We start from the raw sequence: 25,255 nt of genomic DNA on the forward strand, positions 1-25,255 counted from the left end.
CAGTCCTCAAGGTATCTGTGGTGGGAAGATAAAGGACTTTGTACGCCCCTTTGAGTCTCTTTACAGGAGAGAAAGGCGGGCTATAAATCCAAACTCCTCTGGTTGTGGGGGGTTTTACAGGCTGTATGGCCATGGTCTTGTTCCTAACGTTTCGCCTGCATCTGTGGCTGGCACCTTCAGAGGTGTAACACAGAGAGAAGCCTGTTTCACACACCGTGTCAGTCTTCGGCAGTACACCAAACTCCTCTTCTTATCTGCTACTTTGGATTTCCTTGTGTGTTTCTGAAATGCGGGTTTTGCTCTTCTTGAAGGAGAAGGGGAAGTCTGTTTCAAAACCTAGTTCGTTTGAAGCCCTGTGGACGGGACCTGATGATGCGTTCGCTGGCAAAGGGACAATAGGATGACGGGGTGTGGGCGTGGACCGCTGGAAGCATCACCCTGGTGCAATTCTGGAAAATTTGACGCCGGGAGAGACAGTATAAAAGGCAGAGGACTGACACCCTTGCTTTTTATAGCACTTTTCTCCAAGGAGCGAACCGTGCCAGTTTCTTATTTGATGCAAACGCCTGATTCCGCCTCCTACCAAGTCAGACCACTGGCCTGTCTAGCCTAACAATGGCCGCGATCGCCAGTCGACTAAAAGGGGATTTAAGCCCCCTCTTCCATCCAGTTCCCCAATGCAAATCAAACAGCGGGGTTCCTTCATGCAAGTCCCAAAGGGTACTAGTCGCTTTGTAACCGGAAGTGGAGGTTGCGGTCCTTGTTCTCTTGGGGGAGGGGGCGCTGTCCCTTAGCATGTCTATGATGAAAAACCCTGCGTGGGGTCGCGAACGGCGCTCTAGCCTCTTCTCGAGTCTCTATGGTCAGAAGGGCTGGAACGTCACGACGCTGCCGTGACGCCCGATTGCCCGGATGTAAACCCGGCGGGGGAAGGTCTGGCCTCCTTGGGTGACATCCGGGGCTTTGAGGGGGGCGGTGTTTCTGAGGCCTTTCTGGGCAGGGGTGTTTATGGCGGCGTCGCCGCTGTCCGACCTGGCTGCTAGGCTTTCCCAGTCGGCGGCCGCCCGCTCTTACGGCGTCTTCTGCAAGGGCCTGACTCGCACCCTCCTCATCTTCTTCGACTTGGCCTGGAAACTCCGCATCAATTTCCCTTATTTGTACATTGTCGCCTCCATGATGCTCAACGTCAGGCTGCAGGTGACCGGGCGGGGGGTGCCTTTCCCTCAAGTGGCACGCCCGGGTTTGGGCTGTGCCACTTCATAGTGCATGAGGTCTGCCTGTGTCTGGGCTGTGCCACTTTAGAGTTCAGATGATCTGCCCTGGTTTGGGCTGTACCACTTTATAGTGCAGGTGGTCTTCCTGTGTCTGGGCTGTGCCACTTCATAGTGCAGGTGGTCTGCCCTGGTTTGGACTGTGCCACTTCATAGTGCATGTGGTCTTCCTGTGTCTGGGCTGTGCCACTTTAGAGTGCATGTAGTCTGCCTGTGTCTGGGCTGTGCCACCTTAGAGTGCAGGTGGTCTGTCCTGGTTTGGGCTGTGCCACTTCATAGTGCATGTGTCCGCCTGTGTCTGGGCTGTGCCACTTCATAGTGCATGTAGTCTGCCTGTGTCTGGACTGTGCCACTTTTTATAGAGTTCAGGTGGTCTGTCCTGGTTTGGGCTGTGCCACTTCATAGTGCATGTAGTCTGCCTGTGTCTGGACTGTGCCACTTTTTATAGAGTTCAGGTGGTCTGTCCTGGTTTGGGCTGTGCCACTTCATAGTGCATGTAGTCTGCCTGTGTCTGGACTGTGCCACTTTTTATAGAGTTCAGGTGGTCCGCCCTGGTTTGGGCTGTACCACTTTATAGTGCATGTAGTCCGCCTGTGTCTGGCCTGTGCCACTTTAGAGTTCAGGTGGTCTGCCCAGGTTTGGGCTGTACCACTTCATAGTGCAGGTGGTCTGCCTGTGTCTGGGCTGTGCCACTTTAGAGTTCAGGTGGTCTGCCCTGAAGTTTTGGGCTGCAATACCCACTTCATAGTGCATGTAGTCTGCCTGTGTCTGGACTGTGCCACTTTTTATAGAGTTCAGGTGGTCAGTCCTGGTTTGGGCTGTACCACTTTATAGTGCATGTAGTCTGCCTGTGTCTGGGCTGTGCCACTTTAGAGTTCAGGTGGTCTGCCCAGGTTTGGGCTGTACCACTTCATAGTGCAGGTGGTCTGCCTGTGTCTGGGCTGTGCCACTTTAGAGTTCAGGTGGTCTGCCCTGGTTTGGGCTGTACCACTTCATAGTGCATGTAGTCTGCCTGTGTCTGGACTGTGCCACTTTTTATAGAGTTCAGGTGGTCAGTCCTGGTTTGGGCTGTACCACTTTATAGTGCATGTAGTCTGCCTGTGTCTGGGCTGTGCCACTTTAGAGTTCAGGTGGTCTGCCCAGGTTTGGGCTGTACCACTTTATAGTGCATGTAGTCCGCCTGTGTCTGGGCTGTGCCACTTTAGAGTTCAGGTGGTCTGCCCAGGTTTGGGCTGTGCCACTTCATAGTGCAGGTGGTCTGCCTGTGTCTGGGCTGTGCCACTTTAGAGTTCAGGTGGTCTGCCCTGGTTTGGGCTGTACCACTTCATAGTGCATGTAGTCTGCCTGTGTCTGGGCTGTGCCACTTCATAGTGCATGTAGTCTGCCTGTGTCTGGACTGTGCCACTTTTTATAGAGTTCAGGTGGTCTGTCCTGGTTTGGGCTGTACCACTTTATAGTGTATGTAGTCCGCCTGTGTCTGGGCTGTGCCACTTTAGAGTTCAGGTGGTGTGCCCAGGTTTGGGCTGTACCACTTCATAGTGCATGTAGTCTGCCTGTGTCTGGGCTGTATGTCTTCAGAGTGCAATATGTTTGCCAGTGTGTGGGCTATACCACTTCAGGTTGTGGAGGGAGGTTTGTCTGGGCCAGTGGTTCCCAAACTTATTTGGCCTACCGCTCCCTTTCCAGAAAAAATATTACTTAGCGCCCCCTGGAAATTAATTTTTAAATTTTTTTAATAGCAATTAAACAGAAAGATATATGTATTAATGTTTCTACCTGTGGCCATCACCGCCCCCCTGGATCGCACCAGGGGGCGGTGGCGCCCACTTTGGGAATCACTGGTCTGGGCTGACCCACTTCAGAGTGTAGGTGGCCTGCCTGGGCTGTACTGTTTGAGTGCGGTGGTCTGCCATGGCTATATCACTTCAGTGTGGGATATTTGACAGTGACCACTTTGCTGCTAAGTCTGGGCTGAACCAGGTGACCTGCTTGTGTCATGCACATCAGAGAAGAGGTAGTGTGCCTGGGTCTGGGCAATCTTAGACTACACTGCAGATGGGGACTGATGGCTCAGAATAAACACTGTGTTCTCTCCTTCCCTGATTTCCAGGAAAGCACAAGCCATAGTCTAATGGTTCAGGAATGGCGAAATACCTGAAGCATTGCCAGCCACCTGCATTACTGGCTTTTAGACTCCTGTTCAATTTGATCACCCAGTCTGACAGCTTTAATATTCCTGGTTTAGCTGCTTGCTTTTTAAAAGCACCCATGATTGTTTTTGTTTCTTCTGTTTTAGTTTGTCTTAAATTGAATAACTTCAGTGGTTATATGTCTTGTCTTAAAGGGTGTTTTTGTTGAGTTCTTAGGGGCTGCTTCCAGTGGCTTCTGGAAAGTCAGGCTCATTCCACACTTGCAGAATAATGCACTTTCAAACTGCTTTCAATGCTCTTTGAAGCTGTGCGGAATGGCAAAATCCACTTGCAAACAGTTGTGAAAGTGGTTTGAAAACGCATTATTTTGCGTGTGCGGAAGGGGCCTCAGTGTGGATCTTTTACTCAGATAATAATGGCTGGCTTTCAACCTGGATGTTTTTAACTAGCTGCCTGGGTGCTGATGGACAGACGTGTGAATGCAAGCTCATGGCTCTGTAGCTATCTATCTTGACTTGTTTGTTTACTTGAACCATGGTGATTATTTCAGACATCAGAACTCCTGTTGACCTTTAAAGGTTTTTTTTTTTTCTGCTTGGTGTCAAGGAATCTAAGGCCTGATTTATACATGCAGGTGAATGAGCTGGCAGGAACTTGGTGGTGGAAATGGATACACCACTTCAGCTTGTAGGTGGAGGATTGTAGAGAATTTCACAATTGGAAAAAACTCCCATCAATAGGAAATCAACACAACAAGGAACAAGAGGTCGGCAGAACTCTTCTTCCTTGCTGGGCAACTTGTCTGTTTGCATGGGGCTTTTAATGTGAAGGAGCATTCAATGCTAAAATGAAACATTCCATTCTACCACCCAGTTCCTTTGCGTGACTCTGTGACTCTCATGCTCTGTGGAAAAGATGGCTTCAGGTGTTACACCACGCTCTCACCTCTGCAGAATCCAAACCAGAGGTGGGATCCAGCAGGTTCTCACAGGTTCCTGAGAGTAGGTTACTAATTATTTGTGTGTGCCGAGAGGGGGTTACTAATTGGTGATTTTGCCACATGATTTTTGCCCCTCCTCTCAGCAGTAGCGCTCAGAACTTGAAGCAGTCTAGCAGGAGGTGCACCGGCGTGCGTGGCAGCCTGCGCCTGCGTGCATTCATTTCCCGCCCAAGGACCGGCGCAGCGGCTGCGTCCTTGCCACAGCCCCACCCAGGAATGCCCCGCCCCCGGAATGCCCGGCCACGCCCCTGTCATGCCCCGCCCAGCCCCATTGGCCCTATGCCACTGTTTGAATCCCACCACCATGGGAACCTGTTACTAAAATTTTTGGATCCCACCACTGATCCAAACCCTGAGATTGCTCCAAGGTGCACTCGGAAAGAAAATAATGCGTCATCAGGATACATTCTGATGATGACTTCATAATTCTCACACTGGCGTCCTATTGGTTGGAGTACGGTATTGTTTATGTAATAAGTATTCTGGCGTCTGATTTGCTGGCTGATGACTGACGCTTTACATCCCCCCCAATAAGAGCAGAAAGGTGGGCTTCTCCAGTTGGTTTGTAAAAGGACAGATGTTGACGTTCACCGGAATGGGAGCATGCATGCTATGAAAACAAACCTTTCAAGGGTCTGAAACTTTTGCACTCACTATTTCTAAAGTGGGGACAACAAAGCACAATAGAAAGGTGTTGCCAGGAGGAGCGTAAAGCCAGCCTGGCTCTTCGTGTGTTTGGAATAAGTGTCCCATTCTTCTGAGCTGTGAAGATCAAGCACTATAAGAGTGGAGTTTTCAAATATTTTAAGTAATAACTGTAGAGTTGATAATTAGGGCTGCTGTCTCTGCTAAGTGGGTAGATTAATCACCAGAGGTTGTCTGCGATTAATTAGGGTGGACTATTTTTCAGCACGCTGCTGTGTTGCTAGGGGATGAAAATGCCCTTTTCTTACAGCAAGCCAATTTGTTAAGATGCCTTGAAGTTCCCTTTGGAAATGCTTGTTTATTCAATGAAATGGGCATGAGAACCGATGAGTCACTGCAAAGTGTTTTCCCCTAGTTGACTGCTGTAGTGACTGCGGGTGTCCTCACTGTCTCGTTTTGTGTTTTTGTCTTAGGTTCATATTGAGATCCACTAATTCGTGACTTATGCTGCTGCTCGAAGGCATCCCAACGTGCCCTGCAGTTTTGTACGATGCAGAGTTTACAGGAGAGGCACGGCTTGCAGATCTCTTGCATGAATTTGGAGAAGGAAGATGACTTGGGACCTGCACAAGGACACAGAAATTCCACGAGTCAGCAAAACGAGATTCTTCATCTTCCGAGGATCCATTCCTTAGTGAACAGTGCCCAGGAGGGAAACGGTAACATACAACAGGAGTTGTTTTCTCTGAAGATCAGGAACTGTACTGTTTTTAAAGCCGTGCCACTGCCTCACATTGGGAACAAAATGGCACCTTGTTTGAGTGATTCGGGCAGCAGAGCCGGGCACGCCAAGCAATTTCTGGGCTTGCTCTTCTCTCCGGAGAAGGATGTGTTTGAGAAGATTTTTAGCCACTTTGATAGCAGCGCGGCAGCTGGCTGGCAGAGGAAAGCGCACGGTTTTATGAGTGACTTGGGTGCGTGGAGCTGCTCCGGGGATACTTTTGTTCAGTTTGCACACTTCTGGCTGTCTGAGCTCCAGCATCATCAGAAGCTGCAGTTGTTGGAACTGGAGATGGGGATTATTGAGGACAAACTCCGTCTCGCGCTCCTCCAGGGATCGGACTCCAGGGAGGCCCAGCCTCTCGATTTTAATGTCATCCTGGCGGCAGTGCTGAGCGAATATCCGTCGGGACTGGTCAGCGGCCAGAGTTCATATGTTTTCCTTGACTACTTAAACTTCATGTCTTCAGATCAAATGCCTGGCTATAAGAAAATGCTTTCGAGTATACAGTACCCGTCCAAGAACCCTCAGATAGCTCAGTGGTTGCTAGCTATTCGAGCATTTGTTCTTGCAAATCTCTGGCATGCAGTAGTGAAGGTAAAGCCACAATAGTTCTGACACGCTTCCGCTCGTTGTTTGGATAGTCCCTGTAAAGTACGTTAAGGCACAGCAGGTACCATGAAAGGAAATTTCAGTAGGTATTTTAGCATACTGGCTGGGGCAACCAAATGCTGTTTAGACTGCGTTCAGGTGTCACTTGTCACCTGTGTTCAGCTGAGGTGCACAGATCTGTCCTGTTCTTTGAGGTGGATGCTCTTCTTCTCGCCCCTTCTCATGTGTGGAGAATCTTGAGGAGAAACTAATTCTGGTAGCCCATGATGCAGGAATGCAGGTGTAGAATCCTGAGCCGGCCCATGTTCACCTGCTCATCTGTCTCACATTTGTACAGTGCACAGTAGGTAGCGGATTTGGTTCTTAGCTGTAATTCCCTCCTCACGCTCTCTGCAAGGAGCAACGGAGGTGCAGAAACCCAGCGAGAAGCTGGGGGGGGGGGGGCTCATGGACACATCGGTTCAGCCTTTGGCATCGCCCATTGGAGAGAGGAATTTTTGTGCGATTCTACCTAAGTTAAGAAATTCTAGTATTTTGAGGTTATGGAGCAGCAGTGGTGTAGTGGTTAAGAGTAGGTGTACTCTAAGCTGGAGGAACTGGGTTTGATTCCTCACTCTGCCACTTGATCTGTGGAGGCTTATCTGGGGAACTCAGATTAGCCTGTACACTCCAACACAAGCCAGCTGGGTGACCTTGGGCTAGTCACAGTTCACTCAGAACTCTCTCAAGGTGTCAATTGTGGGGAGAGGAAGGGAAAGGAGCTTGTAGGCCACCTTGAGTCTCCTTACAGGAGAGAAAGGGGAGTATAAATCCAACTCTTCTTCTTTTTCTTAAATGTTTTCAGTAGAAGAGATGGTTAGGTTAATTACACACGAGCCCCCTGAACTATGAGGTAGCAAAGTTTTTTTGTTTGTTTTATTTTTGGAAAAAAAGTTTTATTTTCAGTGCAACTGCTTAAACTTTAGGTGGTGAAAACCAGGTTGGAAAGAGGGAATGCCGCTTCTAAGCGGCACTGGCTATGAGTCATGTATGCCTCAGCCATATCGTCTGTGTTTCATTCCTTCGGATCTCCTTTTAATTATATCACAGCCGTGCACATTTGATTGAAATCTCTTTGCTTTTTGTACATTCTCTTTAATCAGACAGCTGCTCTCGTATAGATGTTGGTTGCAGAGTTAGTCTCTTGCCAGCACATATTTGTTCCCATTCAAGTCTTAGGCCCCTTCCGCACAGCACCGGGAGAGCAGGTTGCAGGCAGGATAAAATTACCCGCTCTCCTGCTGTCTTGTTTGCATGCCTCCGTGCAGGCAGCGAACGGAACCTGCAGAAGCAATGCAGGCTACTGTTGTGCCTTCACATGGAGGTGTATCTTTAAAAAAAACTCACCTCCCATGCTGCATAGCTGTGCAAGGGGAACCTTTAAAAACCAGGAAGCAATTGCAGTCGCAATCCACATGAGTGTAAGCATGTCTTTGCAGTGAACGTGTGTTGCATTTTTAGGCATGCACGCAAAGCATTTCAGAAGTGCTCCTTAAATCACGATGTGCAAAGCCGACCTGGACTGGTGGCTAGTGTTGTCTGGTGTCTGTGTTCAAAATTATCTGCCCTCTGCAAAATGTTGGAAGGTTCCCCGCTGTGCTAACGTTGGCGGAGCTTTTTTATTTAAAATGGATTTCTGATTCCTAATGGGCACTCATGGGTGTCTCTTGAAAGAGCTCGCCCATAGCATTTCACAGGTGTAGAAACTTTCTCATAGCTTTTTCCGGAGGTGTGGGCAAACAGGGATTAGCAGACCAGGTGCTTGGGAGCAGCAGCAGCAGCAGAAGGCCCTTGCTTTCACCTCCTGCCTGTGAGCTCCCAAAGGCACCTGGTGGGCCACTGCGAGTAGCAGAGTATTGGACTAGATCAGTGATGGTGAACCTATGGCACGGGTGCTGGAGGTGGCACTCGGAGCCCTCTCTATGGGCACGTGCACACAGAGTTCATCATGTGGGGGGCGGAAAATCACACACCCACCCACACACACATCTAGACTGACCTGGGTCACTGAGTACAACGTGTGCGCACCGTGGTGAGCAGGGAGGATTCGGTTGGCGGGCCTGGTGCCTGTGCTCTGGGTGGCTGCTGACTGGAGGGTGGGGGGGCACAGAGCGGTGCACGTGGGACTTGCTGGAGGCTAGGGCAGGCCAGCCCCTGCTTGAGCGGGTGGGGCGGAAAAAGGAGGAGCCAAACGTTTTTTTCTAAACTAAAACCTCAGCATTCAGGTTAAATTGCCGGGTTGGCACTTTGTGATGAATAAGTGGGGTTTGGGTTGCAATTTGGGCACTCGGTCTCAAAAAGGTTCGCCATCACTGGACTAGATGGACTCTGGTCTGATCCAGCAGGCTCGTTCTTATGTTCTTAAGGGACATATCTCCAGTTGCTACTCAGCAGTGCTATTTCAGTGGAAGTGATGTAGGACTCTAATGTATGTTTGTGTGCTTTACTTGACATGCATGAGACCCACTCAGACACAAGCATGCCTTGAGAGTCAAGTGCTTGGCTGCCAAATTTTTCTAGCTCCCTTGCTAAACTTGGCATATTTTACTAGACTATCCCTGACTACTTCTACTTTCTTTAGCAATGGAGGGAAAAAAAAGATGAATATGACTTCACAGTAATCATCCTTTCCACCCTTCCATTTCTTATACCTTGTGTGAGGAGATATAAAGAACGGTCTTATCTGAGACCCACGATTCACTAGCTCATTCTGATTGGCTGTGGAACGCCAGACTCTTTCCTGGGAAGATTATTTTTCCAGGTCTGTTGCATTGGATGCTGTATCTGTGAAGGTGTTTACACGTGGTTTTGGGAGGAACTGTGGCTTACTTAAAAGTCTCACAACAATCAGAGATGGAGGTATTGCTGAAGAACAATTTCGCATGGCCCAAAACATGTAAGGGAGGCCGAGTCATACCCCGCTCTTAGTTTCTGCTTAAAACAGGGCGGAGCTACAAAGGTTCGTTCCAAATCTCTAGGTTTAGAAATGAGTCTTTTCCATAAGAGATCCTTGCATCTAACTCATTTTTTCAGGGGTAGCTGCATGCACCTTGGTCTTAAGGTGTATAAATTGTATATTGTTTAAAAAGGCAGAGGTGGCTCTCAATGGTCACCAGTGTGTTGCTGTAAACATAGTAGCTTGAACTGCCTTAACGATTAAGTGCTAAGGGATTATTGACCGTAGCCAGCATACAAAAAACTGTGTGGCTCAGTTCCTTTGTCCAAAGGGGCTTGAGTTTTTGGAACCACAGATTCAACCCCCTGCTACATATTCCCCTGGTCATGAACTAAAGGACCTTTTAAAAATGTGGCATTTGGGGGGTTTGCTTTTCAAAGGGCGGGGGGGAGTTGTGTGTGTCAGTAGGGATTTTTTCTTTCTTTCAGGGAGGAAATAAAAAAGTCATTCCAAAATAGCTCTTTGTACGCTGGCCAAAGAGCATGTAATTTTCTACAGCTTCTAAATGTGTCTGAATGAATTTGAATGCGCCTGCCTGTCCGTATAAACGGAGTGTTTTTCATTCTCTTTTTTTGCCTTTTACTTGATTATTAAAAACCTGGAAGGGAACTGGAACATTCCAGCAGGAATTGTATGGAGAGTTGATTTAGCAAAATTACAGTGTGAGCCACAACTCTTTTAAGATGAATTTAATTATGGTGCAGCCTGAGCCCCCGTGTATTTGCTCTGAAGGACCTCCTGATGCGTTAAATGGGATGTTTGGGGTAAGTGCCCGCAGGGTTGAAATCTCATCCTGATTTCTTAAGAACTAGCGCCCCTGTGCTAAATCAGATGGTTCGGAAGTCATTCGTAGTCCAGCGAAGCTGATTTCAGAATGTGTACTGGAGAAGACTGAGCCATTTCATCTTCACTGAGTTGTGGGCTGGACTGTAAACATCTCTTGTATTTCTGCACTTTATATTCACGGCAAATCTACTCCTTAACGACGTTTTCTTGCACTGTTGGAACTATTTAACGATCAGAGTAATCTTGCATATATGGTGCTCTTCGTTGTCTTTTGGAAGTGGGTAATATGCTTGTTCAAAATAAAATATACTTGATATACTTGTTCAAAATAAAATTGCCTGTGTTCACCAGAGTATCGACCACTCTCCGTTGAGTGGCTTCCATTCTAGAAATAGGGCTTAAAAATCTGAAGGAAAGGGTGAGCCACTGTAGAATCAAGGTACTTGGGGGGAAATGACTGTTATCGCTAAATCTCCTTTACAGTTTGCCACTGAGATTCATAAAATAGTCCCTCACAAAGGAGCATTCAAGCCAGTTCTGCTGGTGGGGGGGAAATTTGGAATATTTGTGGGGATTGTTTAATTTCCATATGCATCCTTGACGTTGTATTATATTGTAGTAAGTAATTTTGGAGCGCTTGGCTGGATTGATATCTAATACATAGATGTTGGGGTGCTTTTTTCATGACTTCTGGTGTTCTAGAAGGTCTGAAGGGTAGTTTTTTAAAAAAAAATATTGACAAGAATTCAAAGTTGTAAGACTGACTAAACAATGTCATGCTTTTAAAATCCAGTTCTATAAGGCATTGGTCAATACCCAGATTTCTTCCGAGCAACCTGCCAAGAGTTCTGTTTCCAGCGCTAAAAGGCAATCCTATGGCATGGTTAAAGAAAGGTAAGAGAACTTACATCTTGAGAGAGAGAGAGAAAAATAGCCTTCAGTTGTCTGTATTTTGCTGCATATTGTGTTTAATTAGAACTGATTCAAAGACTGCAGTGCTTTTATTGTAAACAGTTCCTGTAACAAACACCAACTTAAAAAAAAAACCCTGAAGAAAACGATTTCCCAAGCTGTGTGAATGTCACCAAAACATGTGCAAGAGTGACGTTCTTAGTGGACAATGACCATCAACTTTAATGTCTGCCAGAGCTTTTATATAACCTTGAATATGTGCCTCTAGTAATTTGTATATGTAATGCCAAAACCCACAGAATAATAGCGATGATGCTCTTCTTATGGTTTAGTTGGTCTGTAGGTTTTTTCCGTTTAAATCACATGAGGCTTTATATTGGGTCAGTTGCCCTCTTGGAATCATAGCGAAGACTTGCAGAGCTTAAATATTTTCAGCGCAAGGTAGAAAGGGCACGGGATTATCTCAGTATCCTGTAGCATCGTAAGGTAACATTCCTCAGGCATCGCTTTGTTGACTTCAGTGATACTTGTTTTCAGTATCCATGTCCAGAGGGACCTGCTATCTTTTAAACACTTAACATTTTAAGAGGTTCTCTGTGAAAGAACACTGAACCTGTTTGCGGGAAGATTCTGTAATGCTGTTTCCACCCACCACTGTGGAGTTACTGCGAAAAGTAGTAGGCTGTGAGAACCCTCCATATTCCTATCCATTCCTCCATCTATGTGGACATAAGGGCATGTAGAGTTCTCGTTTGCTGCAGCCACTGTTGCTCTATCTTTAATATAACTGTTGTGGTAATGTTAGTGCTGCTGTTGAACACTGTGAGGTTCCTCTGTGGAGGTCATGCTCGCGCTCAGCCAGGTAAATCCCAAACATGGTCCCATTTAAAAAGAAAAGGGAGTTCATGTCTGGTGTCTGGGGAGCTACCGAATTTCCTGCAACTCATCTCAACTTTTTTAAAACCGAAGAAGAAAAGTTTTGTTTACGTTTTGTACAACGGTATGGATTTGTCGAGACTGCTGCTGGGATTACCTCCTTCAGCCACAGGAGGGAGTGAGCAGTCAACTGTTTGTATCCCAGTGCTGGGATTTTTTTTCTCTTTAGTACGCCTTTTCAGGATTGGAAGACTGTCTGTCAACATGCTGAATTAAGCAACAAAACATTTTCTCACCGTTGTAATAACAGTCGGTGTTGTGTGTCCAAATGAAGGCAAAACACTTGTTGTGACGGTTTAACACTTGAGTACGAAATGCTGCTGGATGCTGGTACGAAATTGTGTTTCAAAGGAGAAATAAAAGTTTGTTGTAAACCTTGAGCAACTTGGTTTTTTTTCCTTGTTTCTTAGCTGCATTAAAAAGTTTCTGTTGGACCTATCTTGCAAAAGACTAGAATAATCTTGGGTTGCTTGCTAACCTTTCTGTAGTTGCCAAAGTGGGATAAAAACCAGGTTGGTAAGACTGAAGGCCAGCTTGTGGTCACTTGCACGACGGTGTTGATGCCTTTACTCTGACAAATGAGGAATGTTAACCCCATTTTTTTTATAAGAGTCAGCTTGGCGCAGTGGTTAAGAGCAGCAGACTCTAACCTGAAGAACCCGGTTTGATTCCCCACTCCTCCACGTGAAGCCTGCCAGGTGACCTTGGGCCAGTCACAGTTCTCTCAGCACTCTCTCAGCCCACACAGAGGCAGGCAATGGCAAACCACCTCTCAGTATCTCTTTCCTTAAAAAACTCCTGAGAGTCACCGTAAGTCTGCTGTAACTTGACTCCATTTCCCACCATTTCTACCAGGTTAATATGGCTGGGCATTCTTGCATCCGGCTACTTGTTTCGATGTAATTTAGGATGTTCTGGATAACTTTTTTTCCCTCTCGAAGGATTAGCTGCTGAATGGTCATCTGTGAAAGCTGCCTCGAGACAGCACCGCCAAGTGCACTGTGTGTATCCAGGCATCGTTGTCACCTGCGGTGGTTCCATTCTCACATGAATTTGCACCGTGCATCCCACCGGGTGCAAGAAGCTGTTGCTTCTCTGGAAGAAAATGCGGAGAGAAAACAGTGCCAGGTTAATGGGAAGAATCCAAACCCCTAGAGAAGGCGAAGCTGTCTCCTTTTGTCGATGATGAGGATTGTTCCATGTGCATATCGGCATTCTCTGTTGTGCACGTGTAAGATTTCCATGCGTAGGGAAATAGTCAGCACATGGTTCGGGGCTGCACACATGTTTGGTGTGAAAAGGGCGGCCCTTTTTTTTTGGCCGTGCGTATGAAGTTGCCTTGTGCCGAATCCAGACGATCTGTCTATGCCAACAGACAATGGCTCTCTATTTTCAAGAAGAGGGTGGTGTTTCTCAACCCCTGTTTGCTCAGATCCTTGTACTTTGGAACCTGGAATGTGTTGTGTGAAAAGCACGTTCCCTGCCTCGGCATTACCATCCCCCTTGGTAATGAGCCACACTTCGAACTCTTCAATCTCATTGTATGTAACAGCCTTGGAAAGATGTCCACAAGCAGAGAGGTTCATAAAAACAACTAGTCTGCAACTTTTTTGGGTCATCTACCAGCACTTTCATGTAGTCGTAGTTTGGCATAGATTGGGTATATGGAAAAAGAAAGAGAATGAAGTCTCTTTTAACACAGAAAAGCTTTCTTGCTTGGTCGCCAGGAAGCCATTCATATTCACCCCAGGAGATGAGGAAAATGACTATTTGCAAGCCTGGTCTGTAATAGTGAAGCCATAATTGATTCTGAAACTACCTTTTCATCAATAGCTCCACTTAAAACGAATGTGCCAACCCGTCGGTTTTGGCAGTTTCAATTCTACCTGTTGTCAAGCAGAACTATAAATACCACTGTTCTAAAGTAGGTTGACGGATTAAATTGGCTTTGTAGGTTCCATCAATTGGAAGAAGGAGGTGAAAATGATGCTGTTCTTTGCTAAAAGCATGGGGGTGGTATTAAAGAAAACATGCAATGTAGGGGGGAAATCCTGCATTCATTTCTGTTGCTGGAGATACTACCTGTGTTTCCCTGAAAATAAGACAGGGTCTTATGTTAATTTTTGCTCCAAAAGATTTTTTTATTTTATTTATTTATTTATTATTGCATTTTTATACCGCCCTCCCCCGGAGGGCTCAGGGCGGTGTCCAACATTAACAACAAACAGTAAAACAAGATAAAAATAATTAAGACTTAAAATGCAGCATTCAATATTAAACCTTATTTAAGTTTTAAAATAGATGGCATCCGACTATTAAAACCTCCTCTTAAGAGAGGGACAGTGGGTCTAGAGTGTTTCTCAGCATGTTTGTTTCGGGCACCCGCATCAGCGGCTGGTCTCCCCAAAGGCCCGGTGGAAAAGCTCAGTCTTACAGGCCCTGCGGAACTCATTGAGGTCCCGCAGGGCCCGGACAGCTGGAGGGAGAGTATTCCACCAGGCAGGGGCCAGGGCCGTGAAAGCCCTGGCCCTGGTGGAGGCCAGCCGCATCATAGAGGCGGGGATCACCAGCACATTGGCCTCTGCTTAACGCAGAGACCGGCATGGGACATATGGGGCCAGACGGTCTCGTAGGTCCCAAGCCGCGCAAGGCCTTAAAGGTTAAAACCAATACCTTGAAGACGATCCAGAATTCAACTGGGAGCCAGTGCAGGCGACGCAACACGGGCATGATGTGATCTCTAAAGGCACCGCCCGTGAGCAGACGTGCCGCCGCATGCTGGACCAATTTTAATTTCCGGATCAGCCGCAAGGGGAGGCCCGCGATGAGAGTGAGAGTTGCAATAGTCTAATCTGGAGGTGACTGTTGCATGGACCACTGTGGCCAGGTGGTCCGGCTGGGAGAGAGGAAGGGGCCAGTCACTGGCCTGGCAAAGATGGAAAACGCAACCCTGGTTGTGGCGGGCCACCTGGGTCTCCCATTGAAAGAGAGAATCCAGGTGACCCCTGGCGGCCGCGTAACTGAGGGGGGTTGGGGTGCCAATGAGACCCCTCCTACACCGGGCGGCTGAAAGTCCCCTGGGCCCCTCGGCTCCAGCTAAAGGATCTCCGCCTTGTTGATTCAGCTTTAGCCTGCTCTGCTTCAACCAACCAGCAACCGCCCAAACAGTGCTGCAGAGCTAGAAGGCAGGTGACGGGTTCCCTCCATCGACAGAATGAGCTGGGTGTCATCAGCATACGGGTGACAGCCCAGCCCAAAACTCTGGACCAGCTGTGCCAGGGGTCAGATAGATGTTAGAATAACAGCGGGACAGCAGCGCCCCTGAGGTACACCGCAATAAAGCCGGCACCTCGAGGCCTTGTCCCCGCGACCACACTTGCTGACCTCGTCCCGGAGAAACGAGGGCAATCCATTGAAGGACAGTGTCCCGCGACCCCGGAAGGGCCAGGCGGTGGGTCAAAAGATCGTGATCGACCACATCAAACGCCAGCGTAAGATCCAATAGTACCAGCAGCGCATCTGCCCTGGCTGTTGCATACGGAGCGTTCTGTGACGGCGACGAACAGTCTCTGGCCCCATGCCCAGCACGAAGCTTGACTGGAAGGGATCAAGGCCATGTGTCCTCCAGAAAACTCTTTGAAGCTGCTCCAACACTACTTCCTCAATTACCTCCCAGAAACGCAAAGATTCAACTGGGCGGTAATTGGCCGGATCACTAGGATCTAATGACGGTCTTTTTAAGAGTGGGCGGACCACTGCCTCCTTCAACCCACCAGGAAAGACTCCTTGCTCAAGGGAGCTATTGATAATATTCAACAGGTGGGGTCGTAACTCCTCTCGGCACGTTTTAATAAGCCAAGAGGGGCACGGATCCAGAGGACAGGTAGTTGGTCTAACAGCAGCCAAGGCTCTGTCAACAGCGGCTTCCGATGCACTATTGGGGCTTATTTTCAGGGGATGTCTTATTTTTCAGGGGATGTCTTATTTTTCCCCCCATGATTTTGCATCCCCCACATTATCAGATCAGCTGTGTTAGGGAATGTGTAACTAGAACTTATTTTTGGAGTAGGGCTTATATTTCAAGCATCCTCCATAAAACCCAAAAAATCATGCTAAGGTTTCTTTTCAGGGTAGATCTTATTTTCGGGGAAACAGGGTAAGTCAAATGCCTGTAGGTGCTTTTAAATACTTATTTAAAAGCATTTCTTTTGCTCCATGATAAAAGGACTAATTTAACCAACCCATCGGGTGACTACGATTGGATAAAGGTTGGGGAAACATGTCGGGTATCACATTCAACAAATAGTTCCTCTGGTAACATAGATATCCTGGTTTCCTTAGTTCCTGTTAATTTCACTTGTAGAAGCCACCTTGGTGCAGGCTTTCTGCAGTGGAAGTTTTTGAAATGAATGAATCCAAGCCCTGCTAGATTTGGAATATGTCCCTGAAGGCCACGCATGTATCTAGTTCCTGTTGCCATTGACCACTTGTTCCTAGCCTGCCCCTGAAAACATCCCATACCTCAGATTAAAGCTGTAAACTGGGATTGGCTGATTCTATCAAATATGACTGTTTTGGTAACCCTTCATTTCTTGTCTTCTTGGGGATCTATGATGGACCTTTTCCCCCCTTTGTATATAACTGTTACAAACTTGTTAATTAAAATAGTTTTGAAAATGTACATACGTAAATAGCCGAAAGCTAGTGGGAAACGGGTGGCTTCAGATCAATGGAGTGAAGGGGTATTTTTGGCACTAGGTCAAATCAGCCCCGGCCAGCATGGCTGATGGGATTTGTAGTCCATGAACATCTGGAGAGCCGCAGGTTGCAGACCCCTGCCCTAGGGGAGAACTTTCTTCACTCTGGCCTGAGAGAAGTGCTTGGGTATATCCCAGAAACTTGTGTGCGCCCTGTTGTGTGTTTCACTTTTTAATTTAGCTTTATTTCTATATATTATTTATATGTAAGGTAAAGTATGCCACTAAGTTGTCACCAGCTCATGATGATCTCATGAAACTCTACCTCATTGGGTTTTTAAGGCAAAAGATTAACAGAAGCGGTTTGCTATTGGCTGCCTCTGTATAGCCTTCCTATTGGTGGTCTCCCATCCAAGTACAAACCCTGCTTAGCTTCCAAATTCTGATGAGATCAAGCTAGTGTGAGCCGTTGGGGCTGCTACATATATTCTTCATATACCCCCACCCTTTTCACTGTGGAACATAATAGCCATTCTAAGAGATTTTCTGGGCTGCGCTGACCGCACCCGGGTCTGCTGACCCACATCAAGGTCGCTCAGTTATTTCCCGGCCAGCTGTATCTGGGACTTTGGACGGCTGAGTCACAAACTGAAGCTAGAATACCCTTGCCAGGAGAGGAGGCTGGGAGGAAGGGACTGTGTTCTTTACCAAGCACGTTGGGAGCATTTCTACATGGTTGGCATTAATTGCACAATTCTTTGGGTACTGGCTATTGTTTGGAGAAATAACCACTGCTTGTCTGGCTGGCAAACGTAAATAATCAGTAGTCTAGCCTTTGTGTTGGAGCGACTTTAATTCAACATATATTTGCTTCCCCCCCCCCCCCCCCCCCTTTTCAGAGCTCTACAGAGCGTTCAGTTGGGATACACAGATGTCTTGGATTATCTTGTAAGAAACCAGCAGCTCGATCTTGGAGTCGTCGATGAAAAGAATCGAAATCTGCTATTTTTAGCAGCGGTGTACGATCAATCTAAGGTTCTGGATTATTTCCTTGAAATGGTCAGTTGCACCAAAGATTCATTGCGTGCAGTCTTTCGATTTCTCAAAGGTTTCTTCTGATTTGAGGAAATGCAAAACTATTCAACGGATGGAGGCAGTTTCTGTAGACCCGGTCCTTCTGCTTCCAAACAACGGTGGGAGTAATCCACACCTCCTCTCCAGTTCTTTTGGGCAGAGGGGCAAAGCTTAAAATGGCGGATGACAGTGTTCAACTCTGGTCAACTTTCTTATCTGCACTGTGTACCAGCTTGCTTTCGTCTGTGCTTCCAGACGTATTTTTTGTTGCAATAGAACTGGTGCCAGCTTCACCTCAAGCAGTGGAAGAAGTGGGCTAGAGCGTTAGCGTATCCTTCTGGGACTCATATCCCAGATGTTATGGATCGAGCATCAGCCCCTGCCAGCATGGTCAATTGGCCATGCTGGCAGGGGCTGATGGGAATTGTAGTCCATAACATCTGGAGTGCCAGAGGTTCACCACCACTGTTTAGCCCCAAGGGCAAATTCCAGTCTTCTGTCTCATGCTGTTGAGGTGCAGCAACTCATGGCGACCCCAGTCCTGGGGCCTTCCAGGCAAGGGAAGAGCCAGGGAGGGAGGGAGAGGGGGAGGAAGGGAGGGGAAGAGGGAGAGAGAGAGAGAGAGGGAGCGAGGGAAGGAAGGAAGAAGAGAGGGAGAGAGGGAGGAGGAGAGGGAGAGAGGGAGGGAGAGAGAGAGAGGGGGAAGGAGGAGGAGAGGGAGGGAGAGGGAGGGAGGGAGGGAGAAAGTGTGGTGTTCAGTTCTGGTCGCCACATCTCAGCACACACGGAAAGCACTACACTTGGAGTACTGTGTTCAGTTCTGGTCGCCACATCTCAAAAAGGATATCGAAGAGATAGAAAAAGTGCAGAGAAGGGCAACGAGGATGATTGAAGGATTGGTGCACCTTCCTTATGAGGAGAGGCTGCAGTGTTTGGGACTCTTTAGTTTGGAGAGGAGACGTCTGAGGGGGGATATAATTGAAGTCTATAAAATTATGCATGGGGTAGAATGTGGGACAGAGAGAAATTTTTCTCTTCTCACAATACTAGAACCAGGGGCATCCATTGAAAATGCTGGGGAAGGATTAGGACTAATTTAAAAGGAAACACTTCTTCACAACGTGGTGATTGGTGGCTTGAATATGGGTGCCACAGGAGGTGGTAGGACAGCCACCAACCCTGGATAGCTTCTTTAAAAGGGGCTTGGACAGATTTATGGAGGAGAAGTCGATCTATGGCTCCCAATCTTGATCCTCCTTGATCTGAGATTGCAAATGCCTTAGCAGACCAGGTGCTCAGGAGCAGTAGCAGCAGAAGGCCATTGCTTTCACATCCTGCACGTGAGCTCCCAAAGGCACCTGGTGGGCCACTGCGAGTAGCAGAATGCTGGACTTTTAAGGAATTGCAGAATAGCAGACTTTTAAGGAGTAGCAGAATGCTGGACTTTTAAGGAAACAACAACTAGATGGAAAACTTCTGGTGTCCTTTTACCGCTGTGCTATAGAGAGTGTCCTAACCTACTGCATCTGTGTATGGTACTCCAGTTGCACAGTGGCGAATAGGAAGGCACTCCAAAGCAGGATTACCATTGCACAAAGGGATTATCGGGCTGTCTCTTCCTCCTTTTGGAAATAGAAATCTATAATTCCTAAAGCTTCCAAATAAAGCCCAAAATATTCTGAGGGATCCGTCTCATCCAGCACACTCTCTTTTTAAACTGTTACCATCTGGCAGACGATACAGGGCCCTCAGAACTAGGACAAAGAGGCTTAGAGACAGCTTCTACTCTAGAGCTGTGGCTATGCTAAACTCCGCTGCTTCATATTGATGTGTATTTGGGGCTGTGTAGGGATGGGGGAAGGAAGGGGAAAGTGGGGGTGATGTAGGAGTCTGAAATTGTGTGCATCGAGGAATGCTACAAAATTCCTGCAAGTAACAATGACAATAAAATGCTTATGCTTATGACTAGATGGACTCTGGTCTGATCCAGCAGGCTAGTTCTTATGTTCTTATGTGTGTGTGTGTGCCATTGCTCCAAAGCAACCCCAAGTCTTTCTTGGCGTCCTCCCACCCTTGTACTCATCATTGCCAACCCCGCTTAACTACAGAGCTCAGGTTAAGCCAGGCTATACTGGCTGCTCAGAGGTCACTTTTTCCACCATTCACTGAAGTATCATTTGATCCCATTTCACACAGGCAGGTGATGAGTTGGGCCACGCCACTTCAGACCGTTGTGGTGGGGAGGGGCAGAGCTTGCGTTTTGCAATGCTTCCCTAAGTTTTTTTTTTTTTTAAAGAAGAAACTCCCTGCAAATGGGAAATGAACTCAACGAGCAAAGAGAGGGAGGGTTAAGAACTGCTTTGCTGTTTTATTGTCTGTGTGGAGGTGGATTTTTGGAGGGGGGGGAGGGGAAGGAATTTGCAAAGCAGAAGTCCATCCCCTGCCTCCTTGAGCGAGCCACCATCTTGCCATCTCCCTGCAACGAGCTGCAGCCAGGTGCTTCCAGTCCCTGAGGGGCAAATAAAGTGCTATAGTCTCTTCTTGGCCTCTTCCTCAAGCATGTCTTGCTCTGAGGATCTTCCACCTCTGTTCCAAGGAGGGCGGTGATTATAGGGTTGCTCCACCATTTTGGCACCTGAGCCCGTTTTCCCAGATGGGTGGGAAAGGTGAGGAGGGGAATGAGAATTTAGCAACTCCAGCGTAGCTGCGTGATGGATGCCGTCCAAAGTTGCATCACTGGAAGGTGCTGACTAACACAGGTCTTTCTTTTGTTCCCCCCCCGCCCCTCTGTACATTCTGTCTTTGCAAACATGATGTGATTTGGGGAATCGGTGTTGCCTGATGTTCAGGGTCATCCATATCAGCTTTCTACCAGCATGGCCAATTGGCCATGCTGGTAGGGGCTGATGGGAATTGTAGTTCCTGAACATCTGGAGAGCCGCAGGTTCCCTACCCCTGGCTATCTCATTCCAGACTTTGGATTTTTGGCGTACACCTAAAAATACAATATGTGAAATAGATCTTAAACATACCTTAAGGGTGTGTGCATATCTAGTTTAGGAAACATTAACGGGAACTTTGCAGAGAGCTTCGTCGTTGTGAAGAGGGCTATGTTCCTGAGGACCCGCTCTTCAATTTCTCTCGGAGTTTTAGCAGAAGCAGGCTAATTTCAGCTTGGTGGTCCAAGGGCACTTTTGAGTCTCTGCTCCCTCCCTGTCAAACCTGGCAGCGTGGCCAGGGAAACCCTGACGTTTTCTTCAGGTGGCGTGAGTTATGGAGATGTGAACTTGGTACAGAGCAAACAGGACACAGTTTTTATATATATTGAAAATGTACTCTAATGGTTCTCTGGGATCCTAGGAGACCTTTTCTGATCTTGTTCACTGTGAGTCGTCATCTTAAGAACATAAGAAACAGCCTGCTGGATCAGACCAGAGTCCATCTAGTCCAGCACTCTGCTACTCGCAGTGGCCCACCAGATGCCTCTGGGAGCTCACAGGCAGGATGTGAAAGCAATGGCCTTAAGAACATAAGAAAGAGCCTTCTGGATCAGACCAGAGTCCATCTAGTCCAGCACCCTGCTACTCTCTGTGGCCCACCAGGTGCCTTTGGGAGCTCACAGGCAGGAGGTGAAAGCCTTAAGAACACAAGAAAGAGCCTGCTGGATCAGAGCAGAGTCCATCTAGTCCAGCACTCTGCTACTTGCAGTGGCCCACCAGGTGCCTTTGGGAGCTCACAGGCAGGATGTGAAAGCAATGGCCTGCTGCTGCTGCTGCTCCTGAGCACCTGGTCTGCTAAGGCATTTGCCATCTCAGATCAAGGAGGATCAGGATTGGTAGCCATAGATTGACCTCTCCTCCATAAATCTGTCCAAGCCCCTTTTAAAGCTAAAATCTTGAGATGCTAGGATCCATTCCTAGGTCATGATGTATGCTATGTATGAGCTCTGTCCACTGAGCATTCCTGTAGAATTTTTTTTTAAATTGTTAGGATAGCACGCAGGGCACTGCTGTTGTACGGTAAAATAAAATTGTGTCTCTGTGTGTATGATATTCTCACTGATGGCTGCTTTTCTTTCTTTGTGGACTTCTCTCCGCAATTCTGGATGGTCAAACCAGGCAGCAGAAAATGGGAACACGCCGCTTCATGCCGCAGTCAACACTGGAAAAATGCACCTTGTCTCATTGCTTTTGCATTATCCCGGAATTAATGTGAACGTCCCCAACCCACAATGTGACGGAGCCACTCCGCTACACCTTGCTATTGTTTATGGTAAAATCACAGGCTGCTTTTTCTTCTTTAAGAGCATCAGAAAGAGCTTGCTGGATCAGACCAGAGTCCATCTAGTCCAGCACTCTGCTACTCGCAGTGGCCCACCGGATGCCTTTGGGAGCTCACAGCTACAGGCAGGATGTGGTGCTGGAATGGCTCTCCTGGTTGCTAAGCTGTTGCCCCCGAAAGCACCTGGTCTGCTAAGGCATTTGCGTCCCTGTGATTAAGAAGGATCAAGATTGGTAGCCATAGATTGACTTCTCCATAAATCTGTCCAAGCCCTTTTTAAAGCTAGGAGAGTTCTGTGCTATCCAAGCCCCTTTCAGGAGAGTTCTGCGCTTAAAATCTGTGCCATCGTTATGTAGCGATAGAGAGAGAAAAATGATGCTTCCCTTGGAGCCTTGAGTTGTTTGGGAGACTCAAGGCGGACCTCTAAATTTCTAAACAAAATAGGGGTTGATTCAGTAAGTAAGGACCAACTTCCTTCCTTTTTCAGAGGTCTTGAAATGTAATTGAACTGTATAAGACACTTTTTGTGTGTAAAGTAGTTTAATTATAATTTCTTTATGAAGTTACACATTAGCTACTATAATTATAATTGCATACTAGTCATTATTACATGTTTATTGAATCCCTGCTGTAAGGAGCATATACTTGAGCTCCTTAGTGTACTTAAGATCTTCTATGCTGAGTTACTGAAGTGCATTAAGAATAAAATTAAGGAGAAGAATTGGATTTATATCCCCCCTTTCTCTCCTGCAGGAGACTCAAAGGGGCTTACAATCTCCTTGCCCTTCCCCCCTCACAACAAACACCCTGTGAGGTAGGTGGGGCTGAGAGAGCTCCAAGAAGCTGTGACTAGCCCAAGGTCACCCAGCTGGCGTGTGTGGGAGTGTACTGGCTAATGTGAATTCCCCAGATAAGCCTCCACAGCTCAGGCGGCAGAGCTGGGAATCAAACCCGGTTCCTCCAGATTAGATAATGCTGAGCTTCCTTAACCTCCTACCACTGCAAGCGTCCTAGGGGCTCAAAGTCTCCTGCAGGAGACTCAAAGGGTCTGACAAACTCCTTTCCCTTTCCCCGTCCCCCCCCCCCAACAAGGAATACCCTGTGAGGTGGGTGGGGCTGAGAGAGCTCCGAAGAACTGTGACTAGCCCAAGGTTACCCAGCTGGCGTGTGTCGGAGTGCACAAGCTAATCTGGTTCACCAGATAAGCCTCCACAGCTCAAGTGGCAGAGTGGGGAATCAAACCCGGTTCTCCAGGTTAGAGTGCACCTGCTCTTAACCACTACACCGTACTCTCAGTGTGGACTTAACTGAAATGCGTTGATTTCAGGGGGCATAGGCTAGATGGGCCCGTCTAGATTTCAGAAGCTGAGCTGGGTTGGCCCTGGTTGGTCCTTGAATGGGAGACTACCAAAGGCCTGGGTTGCTATGCAGAGGCAGGCAATGACAAATCCCCTCTGTGCTTCTCTTGCCTTGACAAGCCTAGGTGGCTGCCATAAGCAAGAAGCTGACCCCAGTCTTGGGAGCCCTGTACGCAAAACTGTTGACTCTGGCCTATGTACTCTGGTTGCTGATATCTCCAGTGAAAAGCATCTCCTCTAACCAAGCCAAGGGAAACTTTTGCTCCCGGAATTCCTGGAAGGCCATCGCCGTTCAGAGTAGATTATATTATTCTATGCAAACTAACAGTGTTTTTCAATGTTATACGGCTTCGCGACACAGAGGTTTTCCTTCCCCACCAATACAAATTTCTCCCTCTCTGTTTTGCTTTGTTTAGGGCAGCTAGGAGTTTGCTATTTGCTGCTGAACGCTGTCACGACGAGAAAGCCCTCGCTGAGGGTTGACGCCGCAGCTTCATGCGAAGTTGCTCGGGTAACGGCTTCATCGTTGGCCTTCTTAAAATGCACGTCAAGCGATTTAAGCTTGAAAGTAAAATGCTGGGCTTATCAGCTTTGGAATTCTAAACAAAAATGGTTTCTTTCTTTTTTTTTACATTAAACTCTTTTTTAAAAAATACAACACACCCCGATGTGATATTATCGTTCTTCTATTGATATTGTTTTCCGGTATGCCTGATTTAGTTGTAAGCGTGCAAAAGATTTCAAAATCGGAAGCTATTTCCTCTGGTTGTCCTGGTTTTTTGTTGGTTTTGCAGGCCACAGCTGTGTTCTTCATAGTTTCTTCCCTTTGTATTTCCATTACGTATTCCAGTACATATTAAAATAGATATTGAGCTAATGGAGGATAGGGAATTCCTTTACTTTGCTTTTTGTTTCATTTTTAGCCATTGGTTTCTTAATGCTTACATTCTTGTGTTCTGTCACGAAAATCTTGCAAGTGTAATTTGATCACCTAAAGCGTTGCCATGTTAGGGGTAGTAGGTTCGTGGGGTTCTCTAGAATGTGGCTGATGTCCGGATTGGGGTGAAGAGGCCAGAGTGTCCAATGGACAGTGTTTTCTCTGCTTTCTTAGTTAGGTTGGATAGTTTGTTATAGCAGGAAATTAGACCTTATCTTTCTCTTTAAAATGGCATCACTACACAGATTCTTACGAGGTTTTTTTTCCAGATGATGCAGAACAGATGTACTTTCAACGTGACTTCTTGGTATCAGCATATAGCTAAAAAAACAACAAACCTCAACCACAATTATGTCTGGACGTTCCCACAGTCCTGGGTGGAACATTCACTGAGAAATGTATTCAATAACTGGGATGTTTGCTTGGCTGCTATAGGGAACAGGTTTAGGGTTGCCAGCTTAAAGGTGGTCTTATGGAATTGCAGCGGCCCACCAGGTGACAGAGGTTAGTCTCTAGAGTAGGTTCAGGGGTCCTGTGGTTTCTTCAGATGTTCATGGGATTGAGCAATTACCTGTCATCCTCTCGCCAGCATGGCCAATTGGCCATGGCAGGCAGGCCGATGGGAATTGTAGTCCATGAACATCTGGAGAGCCACAGGTTGCAGACCCCTGCCCTAGAGAAAATGGCTGCTTTGGAAGATGCGCTCTATGGCTTTATACCCCACTGAAGTCCCCACCTAAACTCCACCCTCATTCTTCTCCACCTCCCAGATCCCCAGATATTTCCTAATCCAGAGTTGGTAACGCTAGAACAGGATGCT

At 47.3% G+C, this 25,255-nt stretch overlaps 1 protein-coding gene across 6 annotated transcripts; it reads left to right on the forward strand.

The window, feature by feature from the left end:
• Positions 1–919: 919 nt before the first annotated feature.
• On the forward strand, positions 920–24,153 carry LOC125431141. Of its 6 annotated transcripts, none has more exons than XM_048493812.1 (5): positions 5,579–6,802; positions 11,034–11,134; positions 17,685–17,844; positions 21,945–22,131; positions 23,915–24,153. In XM_048493812.1, the coding sequence occupies exons 2-5, from the start codon at positions 11,121–11,123 to the stop codon at positions 24,133–24,135; spliced, it is 582 nt and encodes a 193-aa protein (XP_048349769.1). In that variant the 5' UTR covers positions 5,579–6,802; positions 11,034–11,120; the 3' UTR covers positions 24,136–24,153. The 6 variants fall into 6 exon arrangements, 3 of the variants coding, with proteins under 3 accessions (XP_048349769.1, XP_048349767.1, XP_048349768.1); XM_048493810.1 differs by having other exon boundaries at positions 5,579–6,444; XM_048493811.1 differs by having other exon boundaries at positions 5,579–6,444; positions 23,920–24,153.
• Positions 24,154–25,255: the final 1,102 nt, after the last annotated feature.

This window comes from Sphaerodactylus townsendi, linkage group LG04 (genome assembly GCF_021028975.2).
Source record: "Sphaerodactylus townsendi isolate TG3544 linkage group LG04, MPM_Stown_v2.3, whole genome shotgun sequence".
NCBI classification, from domain to species: Eukaryota; Metazoa; Chordata; class Lepidosauria; order Squamata; family Sphaerodactylidae; genus Sphaerodactylus; species Sphaerodactylus townsendi.